This window comes from Amphiprion ocellaris, chromosome 14 (genome assembly GCF_022539595.1).
Source record: "Amphiprion ocellaris isolate individual 3 ecotype Okinawa chromosome 14, ASM2253959v1, whole genome shotgun sequence".
NCBI classification, from domain to species: domain Eukaryota; kingdom Metazoa; phylum Chordata; class Actinopteri; family Pomacentridae; genus Amphiprion; species Amphiprion ocellaris.
Genome location: NC_072779.1, coordinates 21502486 through 21523375, shown reverse-complemented (window position 1 = coordinate 21523375; position 20890 = coordinate 21502486). Strand labels below are relative to the sequence as shown.

At 38.6% G+C, this 20890-nt stretch overlaps 1 protein-coding gene across 6 annotated transcripts in view; it reads left to right on the top strand.

Moving 5' to 3' along the window:
* arhgap32b (Rho GTPase activating protein 32b) overlaps positions 1-20890 on the top strand; it is a 123930-nt gene that overhangs the window by 79255 nt on the left and 23785 nt on the right. For 4 of the 6 annotated variants that reach the window (XM_055017200.1, XM_055017199.1, XM_023273369.3 and 1 more), the window contains 8 exons: positions 1235-1321; positions 4782-4919; positions 5883-5975; positions 7121-7243; positions 8652-8729; positions 12378-12459; positions 14002-14052; positions 14889-14963. In XM_055017200.1, coding sequence (XP_054873175.1) covers positions 1235-1321; positions 4782-4919; positions 5883-5975; positions 7121-7243; positions 8652-8729; positions 12378-12459; positions 14002-14052; positions 14889-14963 — 727 coding nt within the window. The remainder of the gene's footprint in view (positions 1-1234; positions 1322-4781; positions 4920-5882; positions 5976-7120; positions 7244-8651; positions 8730-12377; positions 12460-14001; positions 14053-14888; positions 14964-20890) is intronic. The other 2 variants (XM_035949584.2, XM_023273370.3) reach the window with 2 other exon arrangements.

Sequence of the window (20890 nt, the reverse complement as noted above, 5' to 3'; positions counted from 1 at the left end):
AATGGGCGAGTCCAAATAACATGACATTATTTAAAAACTGGTCAGATTTATACAGTTCTAAACATCTAAATTATGAATTAATGCAGAAACAATTTGTTGCATTTGCACAACAAAATAATAATTTCTGCATTTTAGTGTTGGTCCATGGATTGTGTGCAAAAAAATATGTATTACAACAAAGTGTGACCATAGGGCAAATTGCCAAATACTGTTTTTGTGAGACATCAGAAAAATATCAATACCTCAATGTCAAGAATTGAGTATTGTTTTATCAGTATTTCGTCACTCTTTCTGTCATTTTTGTTTATTTACCATTAAGGTTTGACATGAACTTTTCTTTCGTCATTAAGATGGAGATGAAGCAGTTGAAGAAGACCAGTGCCAGCAGCTTATTCGTTAACACAGCTGTCCATATGTGTCTGTTTAGTGGTTTCATCTAAGCAGATGGCAGCTGTGCCAGCGCTCCCAGCTTCTTGCTCATTTCCTCATCTATATTTCATCAAGATGTGGGCGGTCAGCACCGTTCACTTGGAACTCATGAGTATAATCATCTTAGTATCCATTTATTTTCAGAAGCTTCCTGCCAGTGGACTGTGTCTGAATGTGTCTCGTTTTTTCTTCGAGGGATTTTGCTGTTTTCATGTACTGTAGTTCAATACTGTGATTAAAAGCTGCATTCCATCTCATCGTGTGTACAGGGCTGAAAGTAAGAATGGTCTCAGAGATGTTTTTTCTGAGTGAAAATATCTTGGACACCTGAAGTAAAGACAATATTGAGAAATTGAAACCTGATATTTCCAATATTGTCTTGAAATTTTGCTTTAAGTACCTTCAAGGTAATAAAAGAGTTTTCCTTTATTTTAAACGTCAAGCCAGCACTCCTTCAAAGCTGCAGCATATTACACTGATTAAAACAGTCACAGCAGTATTATTATAGGAAATGAAAAATCTTGGTTTCTCTTGCCTTGTCTTATACACATCTCTGTGTCTGACATGTTTTGCAAACATGGAATCATCAATAGAATGTCAGTTCAGTTTCGGGGGGGTTTGGTGGGTTTTGTGCCTATTGCAGTCCAGGCACAAGTTTGTAATAATGGACCTGTCAAAACAGTTGTGAGGTTGAAAGTGTTGAAGTCAGTCTTCTTAATCACCACTGTCTAATTGTTTCCCTTCTGTCGAGTTGAAGAAATTCTTCTCTAATGTTCGAACCTCTCTCTTTTTCTGTGTCTTACAGTTGACCCTCGGGGATGAACAGTGTGAAGTGACCCGGAATGGCTATGAGTCTAAGGAGCTGGTGTACTTAGTTCATATTTACTGCCAGGTAAGGCAGGGGACTTCATGGTGCAGTGGTGCATGTACACACATAGTTATCTAACCTCCCACAAGCACATATATACTTACATACGCTATATATTACTATATATATGAACTCCCACATAGACTTCATGTCATTGGAAAACACACTGATATTTGTAAAAATGAATTCATGATTTTAACCTTTCGCTTCAAAGTTTTACTTTCCAAATGATGTTCAGTACAGCCTCCTTCTCCCTCTGAGCAGAGAATTTTGAAGCACCCAGCTTATCATTTCAAAAATGTAAGTTATGAAGGAAATGAAAAGAACTGTGGATGAATGCCAGGATGGGTGAGCGATTCTGAAGAATGTTGGATAAAAAGGGCTTAAATATTGAAACCCTTGAGGTCCTCTGTACACACGTTGTTGCATATAGGTAAAACCTGGGTAGAATTATCTGAACTGAATTGCTCAAGCTCTCAGAAAACATGTTGCAATGTCTTCTTTTTCAATGTTAGTGTAATTCATGAAATAGTGAGTCACTCCTTGCTGCAGAGGTGGAGGTAGCATCCACAAACCATCATTTTTAGAATAGTGGGCAGACATTCTATAGAGAAAACGCTACAAAGTCTTCCCTAAAGTTGGCAATGTTGTTTTCTATGCTTCGAGTTGTGTATTCATTGTTTAGTTTTATTCCAGAGGTCTTGTAAAAGCAGAAAACATTGGCTTACTCATTTACAAAACTCCTTGTGTTGTAGATGTGTCAGAGTAGAGTTGGAGCCATATTATTTATAAATACATCATGTAAAAGATTTTGCAAGAAATTAGATTAACCCGGAGCCTTTAAGCAGAATACACACATGTACACCAGCTGTTCAGAAGCTTTGCCCAAGTCTCCTCCAGTGACATTTTTGGTCCCAGTTTCATGCGTTTCCCTGCACAGATCATCTTCCATTTGCACAATGTTGGCGATGCCGCACAAGTATGTGACCGCGTACTTGGAAATTCCAACTTCTTACAGTCAGTGGAAAACTGCAAAATCCACACCAGTTCCATCTGAGAAAAAAGAGACGGGCAATGAAATGGCCTTGAGTTCTGTACTCAGAGCTTTAAACAGAGAAAGTAGCACAGCATAGTGAGACTGGTTGAGTTCCATAGACCTAGAAAGGAGGGGTAACTAGGAGCAGCGTCTGAAAGTGGGGCAGGAACGCATGAAGAGTTCCCCGAGCCCACAGAGCCCTCCCAGTGGTGTCTCTCCCAGCCAGCACTTTTTAAAACAGCACTAGAATCAGTGGGCTGAGTGGTGCACTGCAGTCCCAGTCGCACAAGCCTGGCCTCAGTACAGACAGAGCTTTCTAGGGCAAATCAAAGCAAAAGACTTTTTCCACCACTAGTTTTTCTCAGTGAGGTTTTGAGGTTTGGAGCCTCATCTTACTGGATAAAAAGAAACAACAAAACCATGGAATCACTCTTAGATTTTCAAAAATCAAAGAAGTTACATTTAATGTGGTGGATGGAGGGCAAAATTCTCTTGGTTTTCACTTGTACTGTTGCCATTTAATCATTGTGTTTCACTAGGAAGGGCTGACTAAGCCACTGGTGTTCTTTGTTTATGAAGACATTGACAATATCAATCAATATCTTTGTGTGAGACGGTGCTATTGTATTAGAAGCCTGACAAGAAAAATGTCTGTGTGGACACAATCAGAAGGAATGATTGCAGGGAGAAAAAAACGATAAATAGAAGAGTGACAGCAGTGTGGGCTGATTAAAGTTTTGTGGGACTATATATGCTGACACTGTCGCTCTTCTTGTAATATTATCCACAAAGCATAATTACTGGCAACAGATTAGCTGGACAACTTGCTGTGTGTGCTTATTGTAGAACACAACACAGGACTCCAGACTGAAACCAAAATGGTCGCATATACAACCTTGCTTTGACAGCATGGACGTTTGAAGTTCATATGATCTTGTTTGTGCAAGTGCATGATGATCATCAGGCTGTTTTGGTAACCCTCTGGCCAGCACACATAGCTACTGCGTTAGTCACCGTAGTTGGAAGTAGTACATTTTCTTCTTCACTGATTTAGTCAGTCTAGTCTTGCCTGAAATGTGACACAATCCATTTTGCTACAGCTGTGTTCCGATGAGAAAGTGATCTATAGCTGATTATTTTTAAAAAGTCCAGTGAGAGAGAGGACGACGCTGGTGGAAAGGAAAGGTCGGTCGCAACAGTGCTGCCAGTGAAAAAGTTAGTCTCGATCTCTGCAACAGCTAGTCATGAGAGCTGCATTGAAGGTGACATATCAGTTCCATTGATTGTATGTAAAATATGTACGCAGCCTCCAGATCTGCAGGTGAAGCCAACACTGAAGTTTGATTCTCTCCAACAACCAGCAAGGGGTGATTCCACCAAAAAGAAGTCTGACTGTGTAGAAGTCTATAAAAAAATTACCCTTCTTTTCATTACTACGTCAAGTAATGCGGCAGAGTTATGTGACGATTGGCGTTGGTTTTGTCTGTTTGTCTGTCTGTTTGCAACATTACTCAAAAACCGATTAGGGTGAAATTTCCCTCATTTGATCTGGAGATCTAGAGGAATATGCAGAGTAAAGAATTCATTCAAAAAAAAAAGGCACACTGAGGTCAAGTAGTCTGAAATCATTGTAATCAAATATTTCATTTCAAATACATTGTGAAAGTAACCCAGAGTTGCATTTTAATACTAAAGTAACCAGGTGTGGTAGTACAGCTAAACAAAGCATCATAACCTGGAAGAGTATTCAGTACACTCCTACACATATTCAGTCAGTTGATGGTCTTGTTGTAGTGAAATGAATGGTGTGTAATTACAACCTGCGAGTTTGGAAAATGCGTTCCTGAAACTTCAACTTTAATCTGTACTTTAGAAATACTTGTCAGAAATGTAAAGTGTTGTATGGAGAATGTGCAGCGTGTTAAAGTTGAAGGCTGTGATTCTGGAGACCGATTGTTGATATTGCGCTAATAAGCATATTCAGATAGACAACATTTACCAGATTTACTGTCCCTCTCACTCCCACTGCCTCCTTTCAACCCACTTTTTACCTCCCCCCTCACTAATGTGTATATGACATGCTGAAGTAGTTAAAGGTATTTGTTGTTGTTTTATGATGATTGTATATAACTTAGTGTGAATTGCACATACACTGTTTTCTGTTTCATGTTTCTCTTGTATTCTATGGATTGTTGGATGCCTTTAGAAGATGTTTTCCATTACTAATTTTTCAGTCAGACGTTACAGGTGACCCAAACATTTTCAGTACACTTAGTTTCAAACATTCTTTTGTGTGGTTCTGTTTTTCTCCTCACGTGTCCTCAGCATGTGTCCTTTGCAGCATGTTATTTAGCGAAAAACTGGCGTACCAACCTCGACCTTGCTGCAGTTCAGTGGAAACGTGTAGCTCTTTAATCAACCAGGTATGTGCTCTCTGTTGTTCTGAAGGGTCGAAGCTGGATTGTGAAGCGTAGCTATGAGGATTTCCGTGTTCTGGACAAACACCTGCACCTCTGCATCTACGACCGCCGCTTCTCACAGCTGCCTGAGCTGCCTCGATTGGACAGTCTGACTGATCAGTCAGAGGTAAGCACAAAAAGTTTTACCAGACATTTGTTCCACATTTTTACCTGAAATGAATGGTGGCCATACTTAAAAAGACTTGATAACAGACCATTTTTCTTACACTGCTTTGTTTGTGCTCTCATTGATCCATCCAATGCTTAGAAAACGCTTAAGTGTAATAAATGATAGCGTTTGTTCTCAATAAGCTTTAAAAATACTACATAACAGGGTATCAGCTATCTACATGAAAGCAATTCCACTTACTGTGTTTTGCTATTCAACATGACCTGCATGGCTTTTGTCTTGGGAAAGCACAACTTGATATTTTACCAGTTATTCCTTCTTCCACCCACAAGTGAAATGTATTTTCAAGCAGACAAAAGCACAGCGGTCAGATTGAGGCTCTGAAAAGAATGCAGAGTTATCAAACCAAACTAGTCAAACCAGTTTGTCACTGAGAGGGTATTGTTTGTATGGACGCTTTCAGAATGATAGCTTTACAAAGCTGTCTGCAGGACACTGTAATACTTTCACCAGTTGCTGCATAGGGTACCTTTCATGTTTTGCCTTTTTTGTTTTAAATGTGGAACATGTGGTTGGTCATCAGGTGATGATATTTGTGTGACAGAGATTTAGATAATCCAGATACTTTCTTGAGTAAAGTAATGGTGTCAGCATTAGATTAATGTTCAGATTTGTTGTAACATAAAACCATGAAACTAAATTTCCCTTGTAATATGAAGTTATTAGCTGTAAATTTCATTTCAAGGGATTTACTACATTACTGCACTCTTAGAGCACCTTAATTAGCTGCCTTTGTCCATCTACAAACACGTAGCAAAAGAAACAAGACTTGTAAGGTAATTATTAACATGGTTTGATGGCATTGGAACAGCAAAGTTTAATATTAGATTCATTAGTGTTCAGTGGTACTATGTGAAATGTATGTAATGACGTACTGGTATTTGTTTTCTTCCATTTTAGTCAGTTTCCCAGATGTTGTTGGCTTACCTCTCCCGGCTTTCAGCTATTGCTGACAACAAGATCAACTGTGGGCCTGCTCTCACATGGATGGAGGTAACTCTGCTCAGTCCTCTGTATTTAAGGTCTACACCAAACTTTTAAGTTGATCTGTGAGATTTTTGCAAAAGAGTAGTGCTTTTGCTTTAGTTGCATATTTTTTATACTACTATTACATACGTACATATTATGTAGTCATTGATGAAATTCATAACTGCTACTGCACATTGTGAAGCAAGAATAAGCAGTTTTTAGTATTATGTTCCTGCTGCAAAACTCCAGTTTTTCAACACATTAACAATAGCCATACAGTGGTTTGTGTTTGAATTGCAGAGCTTTATTATTGTTATGTAAGGCAGCAAAAAACTCCTAGGAAAGTTATAATGAAATATTAACTACAGACCTTTATCAATCAAGAAGTTAAAATAGAAAAATGATGACCAAAGACATCTTTAAAACAGATGTGCAGTCTTATAGTGCAGTACTTTTCAATAGATGACTAACACAAGTTTACTTGTCTCTACAGAATATACTATATACACTACCGTTCAAAAGTTTGTGGTCATTTAGAAATGTCCTTGTTTTTGAAAGAAAAACAGTTTTTTGTTTCAATGAAGATAACATTAAATTAATCAGAAATACAGTCTAGACATTGATAATGTGGTAAATGACTATTCTGGCTGGAAATGTCTGATTCTTAATGGAATATCTCCATAGGGGTACAGAGGAACATTTCCAGCAACCATCACTCCTGTGTTCTAATGCTACATTGTGTTAGCTAATGGTGTTGAAAGGCTAATTGATGATTAGAAAACCCTTGTGCAATTATGTTAGCACATGAATGGAAGTGTGAATTTTCATGGAAAACATGAAATTGTCTGAGTGACACCAAACTTTTGAACGGTAGTATATGTACATTTGATTTTACTATTATTGTTATTATTTCATTTCGGTTGTTATCAATGCATCGTCCAGTGGCAGCTGTTTATCTTTTCGTCATGCCCCCATGTATGATGACGATAAAGCTATTCTATTCTATTCTAAAATGTGCTTACTTCAAAAAGTAAAAGGTTACAGCTACTTAGCAACCGCAAATAAACCAGTGTTAAGTTATGAAATTACCATGTTTCTGTACCTTGTGTAACCCCTCACAGTCGTTTGTTAAGTGATGAGTCTTGTGTGTATGTCTGTTTGTCCACCAGGTTGACAATAAGGGGAATCATCTGCTGGTTCATGAAGAGTCGTCTATCAATGTACCAGCTATTGCTGCTGCCCATGTCATCAAGCGCTACATCGCCCAGGCCTCAGACGAGCTGTCCTTCGAGGTGACACCAGCTATAGTTTATTTATTTATTTATTCATTATTTTGTATAGGAACAAAAACATCAGTGTCATTTCTGTTTCACTAGTTTTAGTAACTCAGTGCAATGTCTAATTTACCACATCTTTCATCTGTCTTTCTGCAAAACTGAAGTGTGTATCTGGACTTTACTTGCCATGTTGTAGAAAACTCACCATCCACTACAGCAGCACATGACTCTCTCTATAAACTGTTTCAACAAGGATTCTGGTTGTGATCCATTTTATATTCTGTTAGTAAAGAATTTCCCATATTTATCTCCTAAAAACATAAAAAATGCCGGCCCAAATTATGACCTTACAGTTCCCAGTAGACCCATGTTGTGTTACTTAGCCAGAAACTAGAAGAACAACAAACTCACTGTGCACAATTTTGTCTGGTTATTTAGGCGTTTGTAAATAATTGATACTAATTTAAGCATATTTTAGAATAGAAAAGTTTTATTGTCATCATACATGGGGGCATGACGAAAAGATAAATAGCTGCCACTGGACGGTGCATTGATAACAAGCTAAATGAAATAATAACAATAATAGTAAAATCAAATGTACATACACTACCGTTCAAAAGTTTGGAGTCGCCCAGACAATTTCATGTTCTCCATGAAAACTCACATTTTTGTTCATGTGCTGACATAATTGTACAAAGGTTTTCTAATCATCAATTAGCTTTTCAACACCATTATCTAACACAATGTAGCATTAGAACACAGGAGTGATGGATGCTGGAAATGTTCCTCTGTACCTCTATGTAGATATTCCATTAAAAATCAGCTGTTTCCAGCTAGAATAGTCATTTACCACATTAACAATGTCTAGACTGTATTTCTGATTAATTTAATGTTATCTTCATTGAAACAAAAACTGTTTTTCTTTCAAAAGCAAGGATATTTCTAAGTGACCCTAAACTTTTGAGCAGTAGTGTATGAAACAAGACTGTATTAAGAATTACAATATATGCAAAGGTAGCAAGATATATACAATACAGTGTGAGAGGTATGAAATCAAGATATCTCAAATTTCTGTGTTCTCCTGTCTCTAAATATGCAGAGAGAATTCTTCACAGATATATCCTCATCTGTTTTTCCTTGATGCATAAAGATTTTGTAGCACTGAATTTATCTGCTGACAGTGACAAAAGAGAAAAAGAACTGCTAGAGAAATAAAGATGTCTTCTTCAGTACAAATGTTAAGTGTGAACTAACATGGCAGCTTAATACATTTCAGGATAAGCTGCCTTGCTTTGAAGAATCCTTTCCAAAATTGAAAGTTAAAGCCTCGCTGTGTAACTGTTTCAGTTTTAGTTACACTGCTGTCATCTATTGACAGTCAGACACAACTTTAATCTCCTCTGCTGTGCGCTCCTCACTGCAGGTTGGCGACATTGTGTCAGTGATTGACATGCCCCCTAAGGAAGACACCACGTGGTGGAGGGGAAAACATGGCTTTCAGGTATGCCGCTCACAAACCACCTCACAGCCTGGGGGCAAAACCACACACCTACACATTACACACAGGTTTTGTCTGTTAGCCTTTTCCTCTGTCTGTCTGACTTTTGATTAGATTTGTACGTGAGGTTTTTCAAGGACAAGGAGAGAATGTTGCTTCGTAAAGCAGATTTCAAATACTGTGAGATTGCTGAAACACAAAGCAAGATACAAATCCTCCTTTATGTGAAGCTCTTGGGCAGATTACAGGGTGCGCCTGCCTCCCCCCCGTAAGGCTGAACTGATTCATATTCCTACACAGTCTTCTGTGCAATCTTATAACACACTGAAACTGGTTTTGTTCAGGACTTGTGTTACAATCCACCATAGTCCTTTCAGTATCAACTCTAAAAATCATGGTTTCTCAGCATTTTATTTTCTTGTGATACTTCAAATTTTACCTGTAGGTGAAATACAGTGAAAAATCAAATCATGAATAACGCATAATTGAGTTTTCAGCATGAATCCTTTTAGAAACAATACAAAAACAAAGTGTTGAAGGGAAAAAATGCAAGTTTTTTTTTTTGAAAATGAGGTTAACAATCGTGAAGGAAGGCGATATGTCCACTTTAAGTGTGTGCACTCAGAGAAGTGTATACAAAATACTGTGGGTCAGGCTTGCTAAGTGGGCATTGAGGCAGAAAACAGGCCAGCATTAAAGCTACATGGGGGGCTGTGCTAGTTTTGTTTTAGGTACTGGTTAGACAGTGAAATATGATCCAGGAAGCCTAGTTGGAGTGAAAGATTAATGCACTTAAAGGCTTACAACACGCCTAAACACAGCAGTTTGTAATACTCTCACACAGGATTTTCCTACAGCAGCAACTACTATCTAGAATCTGTGATCACAGCAATTGCAAAGTAAATAGAAATGTGTTGTTTACATTAGAAAATGGTAAACCAGGAATGGGCCTCTCTACAGTCCAAGTCCTTAAATATTTGGACATCAACACAATTTTCAGCATTTGGGCTCTATACATCACCACAATGTATTTGGAATCAAACAATCAAGATGCGCTTTAAGTGCAGACTTTCGTTTTAATTTGAGGATATTTACATCCAAATCAAGTGAATGGGGTAGGAATTACAACATATTTTAGATGTGCCCTCCACCTTTTTAAGTGACCAAAAGTAAGTGAACAGTTTGCTACTCAGCTGTTCCATGGCCAGATGTGTGTTAGTCCCTCATTATTTCATTTACAAGGAGCAGAAAAATGGTGTAGAGTTTACTTCAAAAAATATATTTTTATATAAATAAAATTGAATTGAACATTCAAATTAAAGCTGAAAGTCTGCACCTAAAGCATATCTTGATTGTTTCATTTCAAATCATTGTGGTGGTGTACAGAGCCAAAATGCAGAAAACTGTGTCAATGTCCAGATATTTATGTACCTGACTGTATGCCTTCAGTTAGCTACAGCAGTTCGTGGCTGGATGATGTTGCATTACGTTGTGCTTGACCTTTTTCTGACAAGTCTGTTCCCTGTTGCTGGACCCCGCGAAACTGTCACCTATTGTCTGGCTTGCTCCGTTTTAATGATTAAGAGGGACTGTGGTTTTTCACATACATTTAAAGTCAGTCTGAACCCAACCACAGACATTAGTATCTTTCTTCAGGCACAGATTTAACATTCTGCTCCAAAACACATGTAACAGGCAGCCGTCACAGTGTGCGCATCACAGGAGTGTTTGCAAGGCGTACATCTCCACTTTTTGCCAATACATTTAGCACTAAATTATGCAAATTACAGAAGGAAATATGGTAACAGACTGAGTATGTACTCAGCTGGATTTATTAAGTCACACAATTTCCAACAGTTGGTCTTCCTGCAAAAATTGTCAGCTCCTCAGGACTAAAAGTAAATACAGGGCAGATGGGATTCACGTTACACAAGGCAGAAGGTTTTAGTGATGAACAGAAACATGAATTACATATAGACCTCTACAGTATAGAACTGCGGTTAAAACTAGAAAAATATTATAAATGAACACAGTATTTGATTACTCTAAGAGCAACAGTTGGGTGTTACGGTTGTGTTTATTAAAGCATCTGTCTTTTAACATTGTTCATATGCCCACATGTGTATTGAAACAGTTCCCTTCCTAATGTGGCTATAGTGTAAATGAAGAAAGATAAATTCAACAATACATGTATTTCCAAAGTTTATGTGACGTTCCCTCTTTGAGTTAATATCCTTCCTTTACACTAAAGAAACACTTTCCAAGGAAAAAAGAGAGTTCTTTAGTTTCTAGACTGGCCGCCCTGAAGATACGAGACTTGACCTTTGTCCTCTTTGTTTACTATGAATCCTATCATATTGATAATGAGACATCAAGATTACAGCATTATACCTGATGGGTATTATGAAAAATACTAAGAGTAATACAGCAGTGCCAGAAAGATTTAAACTGCATTCCAAAGGAAATGTTCTGAATTCGACATCATTTCACTGTCATTCATACCTGATTTCAGAAACATTCTGCTACTGAGCTGTGCAACTGCAAATCAGTCCAGGAGCTGAATGAGTAACGAGCTCTTGTTTGAGTACAGCAAAAGATACATACACATATATTGCAATATATTCAATGAAAAACATGTGCACATATGCATAAATTGAATGCAAACTGAGCCCTGTGTGTACTGAGGCATTAAGCAAGCGTAGGAATAACTACAGCTGTTTAGAAAAGTAGACAAGGTTAAAGAGATGTCTTTGGTTTTTATCAGAATGCTTTCAATGCTGCTGTAAAGCCTGGATTTGAGGCCTGAACCTCCTGTGACCTGCTGCCCTCTCTCTTGTGTCTTTTGGCTTTCTGCCAACAAGAAGTAGTCATGCCATTTATCCTCACTGGCAGGATGGCAGCCAGCAGCTTCTACCGATGCCTTCGGTTATATTTCAGCAGCTGCAGACAGTTGGCCTTCTCTGGTTTACACAGCTTCTTCTTCTGAACACATGAGGACATGCAGAGGCTGTTTTCTACTCATAGATGTTGACTATGGTTCCACTGATTCCTGGGAATTAAACTTCTATGTATATTAGACTTGCACTTCCTAAATTAACACTAAAGGCAAAGTAAAACTCAATCGTGGACTGTTTTAGGCAACAGATTGATGCAGCAGAAGCAGAGTAGCACAGTGGCAGTACCACCTCTCTCCGTTAGGGGGTAGTCAGTCAGTGATGCCAGAGGTGGTGTGTTTTTATCACCATCTTGTAATGTGTGGTGTCAACTTTAAATCCCTAAAGGCAAAACACAACTGTTCCAAAGTGCTATTCACATCATGAACTTTTAACCTTTGTTTAATGCAATTGGTGCACATATACAAATAATGCAGAACAAGTAACACAAAGCTGTCTACATTCATAAATTTATTTTACTTAGTTGTCTAGTAAAGTAGTAAACCTACTACCAAACTAAATTCCCCCTGATCAAAGTGACAGAATCAATCTCAAGCATTACCAATGAAATAGAAATGTCTAAAATAATAATAGTGTAGCTCAGCTAAGTTATAAATCACATGGCTGTTGTGACAGCCACACCTTAGTATAGATACTTTCTCAGTTTGTATGTTATAATCTAAAAGTTGGTTTTCTCTAACTACTGTGCTCTCTCTAGGTTGGCTTCTTTCCCAGTGAGTGTGTGGAGCTCATAAATGACAAAGTGCCGCAGTCCATGACCAACTCTGTGCCAAAACCAGGTACCGCTCCTCCTCCTCGACTCAAACCATTCACAAGAATTGTGTTAGAAGGCACTTATCACTGATGGCAGTTACGGTCTCACTGATATGGCCATATTTTCAGGAAGTGGTGTGACCTCTGATGGGTGATTTGGCTGCGTGTGTGTGTGTGTGTGCGTGCGCACGTTTGTGTGTTTCAGTGTTGAGATTTTGTGTTAAAAACAACAGATATTTGCTATGTGCCAACTACATTTGGTCTATTATATATGTTTTGCAGTGTCAGTCCACCTTTATAAATGAAATTGAATATGCAGAGCACTATGAGAGGTCTCCATCTGTTTCAGAGCAGATTTATTATCCATAATCATCAGTATGAAGATGATTCAGTCTACCAGCATGTTAGTGTGAAAGGAAAGCCATAATTCTGACACATCGTCAGCTGAAATATCCTGCTAATCATGTCGCATTGACTCAGCAGTATGCAAATCCGTTGCAAATAAGTGTGCTAATCTATAGCAGATAAGCTCTCTAGCACACTACGAAGAGTGTCAAAGACAAATATATAACATAAACCCTCTGCGAATCAAAGAGAACACTTAACAGCTTTTGACGGCTATGTTAGAGGCTTTGAGTTGAATGTGAACTTTGTCCTCACCTCCTCATGCGCTGAATTACACACTGCAGCTGTCATCAAATATAGCAGCTCACGTCATGCTGCTATGAACGAGCCCTTTACTGACCAAACCTCAATGTCTTGTACTAGTCCACGTCACTGCTTCCAAATCAAACATTGATTAAACCAGTATGACTCAGTATCGCAGCCGTCCTGCTGGCTTCAGTGTGGACGACTTCAGAGTCTGGATTATGTGATGACACAGCTAAAAAAAACGCCAACCCCCACAAATCCACAATTAATGGGGAGGGGGGGTGTCATGATATGTTCAGAGTATCTGATGTGTAATCCATTTTCAAAGTTTTCGAGCCTTTCAGGCTGTAACTGATCTGAAATGCACCTTAATAGTTAACTGTTGCAGTGCACACATGGCACACTCCTCAGTTCAAAGCTTGACTGTGTCTGCTTGCCCACTCCCCTGCTTTTAAGCAATGTTTCAGTGCTTGTTGCTGGTTTGTGTTTGTTTTTTGCATGTGTCCTTGTGAGTTAATCATGTATTTTTCTTTCGAGTATCTGCAGGTCAAGTACATCATTTAGATATTCTAGATACAGGTAAAAGTTATTCATCATTAACACTGAATAGCTCTTAAGTTCCTGATTATTTGGGCTTATATTCTACATAATAATAACCAAGTCCATTTAGTTTTCTTTATCCTGCAGATGCTCCAGTGTCGGTAATATTCGCATTACTAAATGAGCAGATCTTGGATCAAGTTCATTTTCAGCTGTTGAATAACTAAGTGGAATGCTGTTTCAACTGCCTGTGTATCTTATAAAACTTGCATTGTTTGCATCATTAATACTGTTGCTGTCTCACTGCACAGGGATGCACAGTAGAGTTTAGCATGTGTCTTGATTTGTTGCATTTGACTGTGACTCCTCTGCCTCAGCCTCCCCCTGCTCTGGCCTGCAGCCTGCTTCTTGGAATCTCTTCCCCCCATGTGCGTGTTGGTATACACACTCCACCTGCCTGTCCACTCACCCCACCCACCCACACTCACCGGCTCACTCACACACAAGCATTTGCACATATGCACTTTTAGATTTTGTATCACTAATTTTAAATATTTATTGTCAAGTTTTAATCCTTAAGATTTCAGTCCTGGTTGATTGTGACTGTTTACAACACTTTAATAGTACAGGTTCGAGAGTTCTGCAAGCAGCAGGAATTTGCTTTCAGCTCTGGTCATTTTCAACCATTCTTCATGAATAAAATTGAGCTAGACTTTCATTACAGATGCAAACACAAACAAAGCAAAATGCAGCTTTTAAATGTGTTGGTTAGCTATGCTTCACACGTACTAGTGGAGAGTGCACAGTAAACATGTGATCTAAAAGCTACAAAAAATAGTGCTGAATTACATGCTCCATTGTGTTCTGTTCATCCTTTACGTCTAGTTAGATTATTTGAACCTCATTCTTGAGTGACAGACACTTCCACACACTATAAAAATTACTGTATGTCAAAAACCAGGTATCATTTTCTGAAAATCTTAAGAATTCTAACTTTTCTCATGGAGGAACACATGATCATTTGAAGGTTAGTAAATACTATACAATATTTGTTAGAGGGTTGATGCACAGTTTTTTCACTGAGCATAATTCATTACTTTGCGTTTTTATTTGTACAGTTTTTACACACTCAAAGTCCCCAAAGTACACAGTTGTTCTGTTCTCTAACTTGAAGTGCTTCTCTCCCTCTGCTGATTCTCTCATGTCTCCATCATCCATCCATCCCAATGTCTGTTGGTCCATCTGTCCATCGGGATGCATGCAGACTTGGAGATGGAGAGTGTAATACAGGACAGTGCATGGGTGGCCGACCCGCTAAACCACTACAGCCTAAGTTCAGGTAGACAAAAAACTCTTGGTCTGTTGCACCGCTACCCATTAACTAACTCCTCACCCTCGAGTGATGTGTTTGCATTATGTAGCTATAACACGACTAGTCTGCGTCTCTGTCACAGTAGATTTGAACTGGGAATGTAGTATGGGTTATAGCTTCACCTCTCACACAAAAATAATCCTGTGCTCTTTGTGGTGTTGTGTCGGTAGAGGAAGAAGTTTCACAGCCTCATAAATTGTCCTGTCGGTGACCTTTAACACACTTACCCACATAATCTCCACACTCTGGTCTTGGACTAATAAGCCTTTAGCCACATCTTGTTGTAGTGTAACAGTCAAACATGTATGACACAGTAGTGTGGAAATATGCCTTTTTCCAGTGTTTGTGTATAAACTCTGTTTCACTTGAACTGCTATATGAAAAGGTCTATATTCTTTTTTCATTATGTGATCCTTCTTATCATGTGAATGTGTTATGGATATGTTGTAGACTTGCCTGAATGAACATTTCTATGCCGGTTTTGCAGGCCGTCTGTCTGTAGAACAGAATAGAAATACTGTACATTAATAAGTTTTGTGAATAGATGTAGTACCCCACTAATCAAACATGCTCTCAAAAGAGAACAGTCTTATCCCTCCAGCCCTCCATTCTTTTATCTGTTGTGGCCCCTCAAGGTGTATGCAAATGACTTCAGGGGTGAGCCAGGTTACTACAGCATTTCTCAAAGCTGCTGAATGTACCCTGTGTCTGGATGAGGGCCAGCTGTGTTTGTGTGTGTCTGTTTGGTCGAAGCTGAAAGGCCACGGCAGGGGTGCCGTGGTGCTAGGTCTCGACCAGCCTTGATTTATTTAATCCTTTTACAATGAGGGGGCCTGTAAACCCATCCATTGAGCGTTAAGCTTTGTGCTGCAACAGTAAGAATCTCTGTCTCTCTTTCCATGGTGACTGAAAGAGCACATTCCTGCAGGGAGCCACACAGCATTGGAAAAATATGCTTGCTCTGGCTAGATCTACTCTGCTCACCACTAACCTTTGCTGCTTCCCAGTAAAACGATGGAAATTCTTAACATGCTGCACTGCTCCAGTTTAAATCAAGACCATACAAGTGTGGAGCCATTGGTCCTTTGGTCTTGGTGCTTGTGTAGTGTTGCACTGGAAGCTGGGATTGGAGTCCAGTTCCTTAACAATAAAAATAGACTCTTTTGTTGACATCAATTTGAAAATGAAGAATTGTGGTCTTTTAATAAATAATAATGGTCAGACTTCTTTGTCCCCCAGACACCCCAGTAGATTTGACCCAGATGTAGAGCCCACCCGCCTCTGTTCCCCTCAGTTCAGGCTTCGTCATGTCTGGGGACCAGTGATTTGGGCAGCTGTGTGCATACATGAGCCAAGACAGCTGGTTATATGAGGCAGAGAGGAAAGGAAATGGGGAGAGAATGTGTGAGACAGAGTAAGATCTGTTCTCCTGTTCCTGAGGATCTCAGATCATTTCCTGATACTTTGAAACTAAGCGAGATCCCTTGTGCAACGTGTTGTCCTGGAGCTTCAGTATGAGACTTGCTGTAGACTGAACCTTTGTTGACAGGGGGGTACTTTTGTTTATATATTAACGACTAAGGCTAACTGAATAAGTGCATAAAGCAAAAGGACAATTTTTACATCTTTTCTCCTGTCGATCGAACTGGTAAACATCTGCTAAAAATGTCTGTAGTTGTATACTTATGCTGAACTGTGTTGCATCATTATTGTGATCTGCACTGGTGTCTAATTAGAGAAACCAGTTTCTTACATTAACTATGTTGTTGCAAATGTACAGGAGTTTAACCAGCATGTAGGCATTTATATTTACTGCTATGTCTATGTTTCGGTTTCAAACAACATGTTGTTCTGCTCTTCTGGCATTCAGCTGCAAAATACATTTCCTCCTCCTTTCCACATACCAGCAGTCCAATAGATTATAAATATGCATGCAAACTACCAGCTGCATTATCTGACACAAAGCTCCTGTCCTGTTATATGGCTTAAGATATCAGAACAGGAACTTACTGCTTCCTGCTTCCAAAGGAAAACTAAGTAAATACTTATTTGGTCAAAACTGAGTTATAGCTTGTATGTAAATTTCTGTAATTTGTTTTATTATAAAGAAAATACGACATAGAGATGTCATTTCTGAGAAAAAATATTTTCAAATTTTCACTAACCACATAATAGACCCTAAAAGCAAATCTTAGTATGTGTACTTTGTGTGTTTGCTGCATTGTGTCTTTATATTGCTGCTGGCTGCAGTTACTGACCTCTGGCTTTGTAATCTCTGAGCTGTAGGATTCGTCAGTATTCGTACTACACAGAGTAAATGACTGAAGTTATAGAAAGACAACTGGGTTAGACTTCACAAAATATTTTTTCAGAGTTTACTTAATTGTTGTTTGGGATCCACAACTAAGTTCTATAACATACGTTAGCTGAGCATTTGAGATTTCATAGGTTTTCAGACCTGGGAATAGTTGTATTTTCACCTTCATAAAAATCGATTACTTACCATTTTAAGGGTTCTGTATCTCCAGAAATGTAACTTCCACAGCCATGAAGTCTGGTGAGGACACCTAAAGAATTGTTTTCAGCAGATCCAAATGATTGAATGGCTCCAGCAGAAGCCCGTTACATAAAGAAACGTTTTATCAGGGTTTCATCGATGGCTGGTGTGCTCAGCGGTGAGCTGTCCCAAAGATCAACTCTATTTGCTGTTTTACTCCCATGTTGGTGTCGGTCAAACTGCCTTCCTATTGTTCAAACAGTTTCAGCAAAATTGTAATTACATGATTTGATTTTTAAGGTATCATACAGCAAACAAATACAAATGCAAAACATTGGATATTGTATATAAAGTTGATTTAGAGAAGAGGGAACTCCAATCTCACCCTGTTTATTCAGCCCCAAGGCATCTATTAGAGCTCCTCATGATCATTTCAGAAACAAATGGCTAATAAGTTCCCCGTGTGCTTTCAGAGGTCACCATTTCACCGTGTTTCTTGGTTGAAGTGTTTATTCTCAGTTTGTGACACTGCTGGGGACATCCCATATGAACTGTGCTCTGCAGATCAAACTTGTTTCACTTGAGTTAGTTTTGATTTTCATAGTGATTTTCTGCATTGGAGTGAGTGTCAGGTGATAATATGGGAAAACTGTTTCATAGAGCATGATGTTACTTGCACAGGAAAGAAAAGTGTGACCAATTAAAATGCAAAAATTCGTTATTGCATCAATAGACCTGCGTTCAAAGTCCCACTTCAGGTTCAGAATTATTATCAGCAATTTGTAAGCATTGAAACTTAAAAAAAATGGCTTTGCAAAAAAAAAAAAAGGTCCTTATGACTGATATATGTGACAGTAATATATTGTTAGTACCAGTTCATTAATGTGTATATATTGTAGATTTTCAAGGACTTAGATTTAATTATGTTACAAACTGTTATGGGGTGTAGTACAGTGGTTTTCAACCTGGGGATTCGGTCCCCCTGAACGAGTTACAAAATAGTTGTGAGAAGATTAATGAGAAAAACTAAAGTTCTGTTACACAAATGTGTCTTTGTCATTTGGACTTTAAAGTGAACTTTGCACTTTTGTTAAAATGTTGTACCGTAATGTCTTTGGGTTTCATGCAGTTATAAAAATAAAAAACATCTGGGAGGTGAAGAGGAAATCCCTCTGTTTGAACTACGAACTGACACATCTGAAACATGATGTCAAGCTGATGTAATGTATGTTATAAGCTCATGGCATGAGTACGAAAATACCTTCCTGAACTGTAGTGGAGTCAAAGTGTAACCTAGCATAAAATGAATATGTCCATTAAAGTACTAGTAATTAATTTAGTGCAGTACTTAAGAAAATGTGCTGCATCGAAAAGTAATGTGTAACTTGTTAAACGCGTGTCAACTTGAAGTGATCACATGCAGTGGAAGAGTCTGACCACAGTCTTGTGACTCTGGACCAGCAACAAATTACTTGGACTTTGTTTTGACTCAACATGTCTGCATGGGGACTAAGCTAGTTAAGGAATTAATAAGATAATGCTTTTAGGGGGCCGAGGGGTTCTTCAGAGGGAGAGCTGGCTTAAAGTCAGTGCTAGGTTACAATCATTTAGCCTAAGCTGGACTGAATCAGTGGGACAGTGGTCTTCTTGGGGTCAATCAGTCAGTCTGTCCTCCTTACTGACACCAGTTGGAGCTCTGTTTGAATCGCAGTGTGGAGAGTCGCTGAAACGAGTCCTGACAGCAGCCAATGAGGGATTAGATCAGGTCATTTTTTTAAATTGCATCTGCTCTCAGAGAAACTGCATATCAACACAACTTTTCAACTCTACCTAATCCAGTCTCGAGGGTGTGTAGCAATTTTATTTGAACATTATATAAGGAGGCAATTACACAGTTAGTCTATTCACCCAAGTATATAATTACAAACAAAGCATTTATTTTCATTAGTGAATAAACGAACCAATACTATTCGTTAGGTGTGTGTGTGTGTGTGTGTGTGTGCCCGCAGTGTCAAATAGCATTTTCCACTGAGTGAACCACCAGCTCCGGCTGCTTGACTCCTGTGTTGCCTTTAAATGCTGTTGGAAATTTGTTGCACAGTTGTAAGAAATACAACGCAGGCAGCAGTGTACAATATTTAAATGAAGAGAATATGAAAGCTGCGTGAACAAGTGATGACCAGTGAAGATATTGTTTAGGCTTTCTCACTATGTCATATTGACTTAACATAAAAAATTCCTTCAATTGTACTTTTCACTTGCCTCTTTCAGATGTGTGTTCCTTTTCAGGAATCTCATGTCATCCAAATATTTCAGCTTCATGTCAGAATGAGCACTCTGCTCACTTTCTGTAAAAGTCTTTATTGGAAATCTTACTGGCTCAGACCTAGTAACATGTACATGTCACTTTCAGCACAGTCTGAAAGTCTGCATCACGTCACACTAACGAATAGGCACATATAAGCAGGAATATGTTGATTTGTGTAAGTGATTTAGAAAAGAGTTTTTCCACATTTCCATACAAAACTTCACAGGTGGGAAAAGAGACGGCTGGTCAAAATCATAAACAAGAAAAGCACTCAGAGAGCGCAGCGCTCCGCCAAGGCTGCTCAGTCGTATCATTTCCCACGGATGAAATCTTTAAACAATTCTTGTTCCGCAACTGTCGACTTGTAGTAGGATCGCAATCGTGATCATCAGCAGGCAGATGATCCAGCGTTCACTTGTCATAGTTACAGTGACACCGTGCTGCTATCTCGCAATGATACAGAAATCCTTAACAGATCCGTGGATCCAGACTATAAGCGTCACTGTCAAAATCTAATCAATTGGTCCTTGTGTCATTTCTGACCTTCCCTGAAAATTTCATCCAAATCCGTTGCTCCCTTTTTTGAGTAATGTTGCGAACTCTGCATTCTTGTTTGTATAACAAAAAAACGTGGCGCTGTCTGTCACTGTGGTCAGTATATGTGAATGGATCTGTGTGAAACGTTCATGTAAAAGTGACCTTTGTCTGAATGTTAACACATCCCCTGAAAATGTTTTAGAGAGATTTAACTCTTAGATGCATACCTGGCTCAAAAATGACCCAGTGAGGTCGTTTTTTTTTCTTTGTTTGTAACATCTTTGTAATGAAAAGTTTTTATCATTTCATATTCCAGCTATTCCTCAACAGCAACAGCTGGAGGAAAAGAATGGAAAAACATCTACAAAATGGATGCTGATGTTCTTCCATTGCTGGTCTGTCTATTATTATTCTTCTTCAGTTATCAAGATGTTCAAAATCTGGTAAAAAGTGAAAAATGTACATATTTCAAACATGAAATCATTCTTGTGTGGACAAAAATACAATATAAATAATTATAAAAAATATTATTCTTAACCCAGATGACAAAAA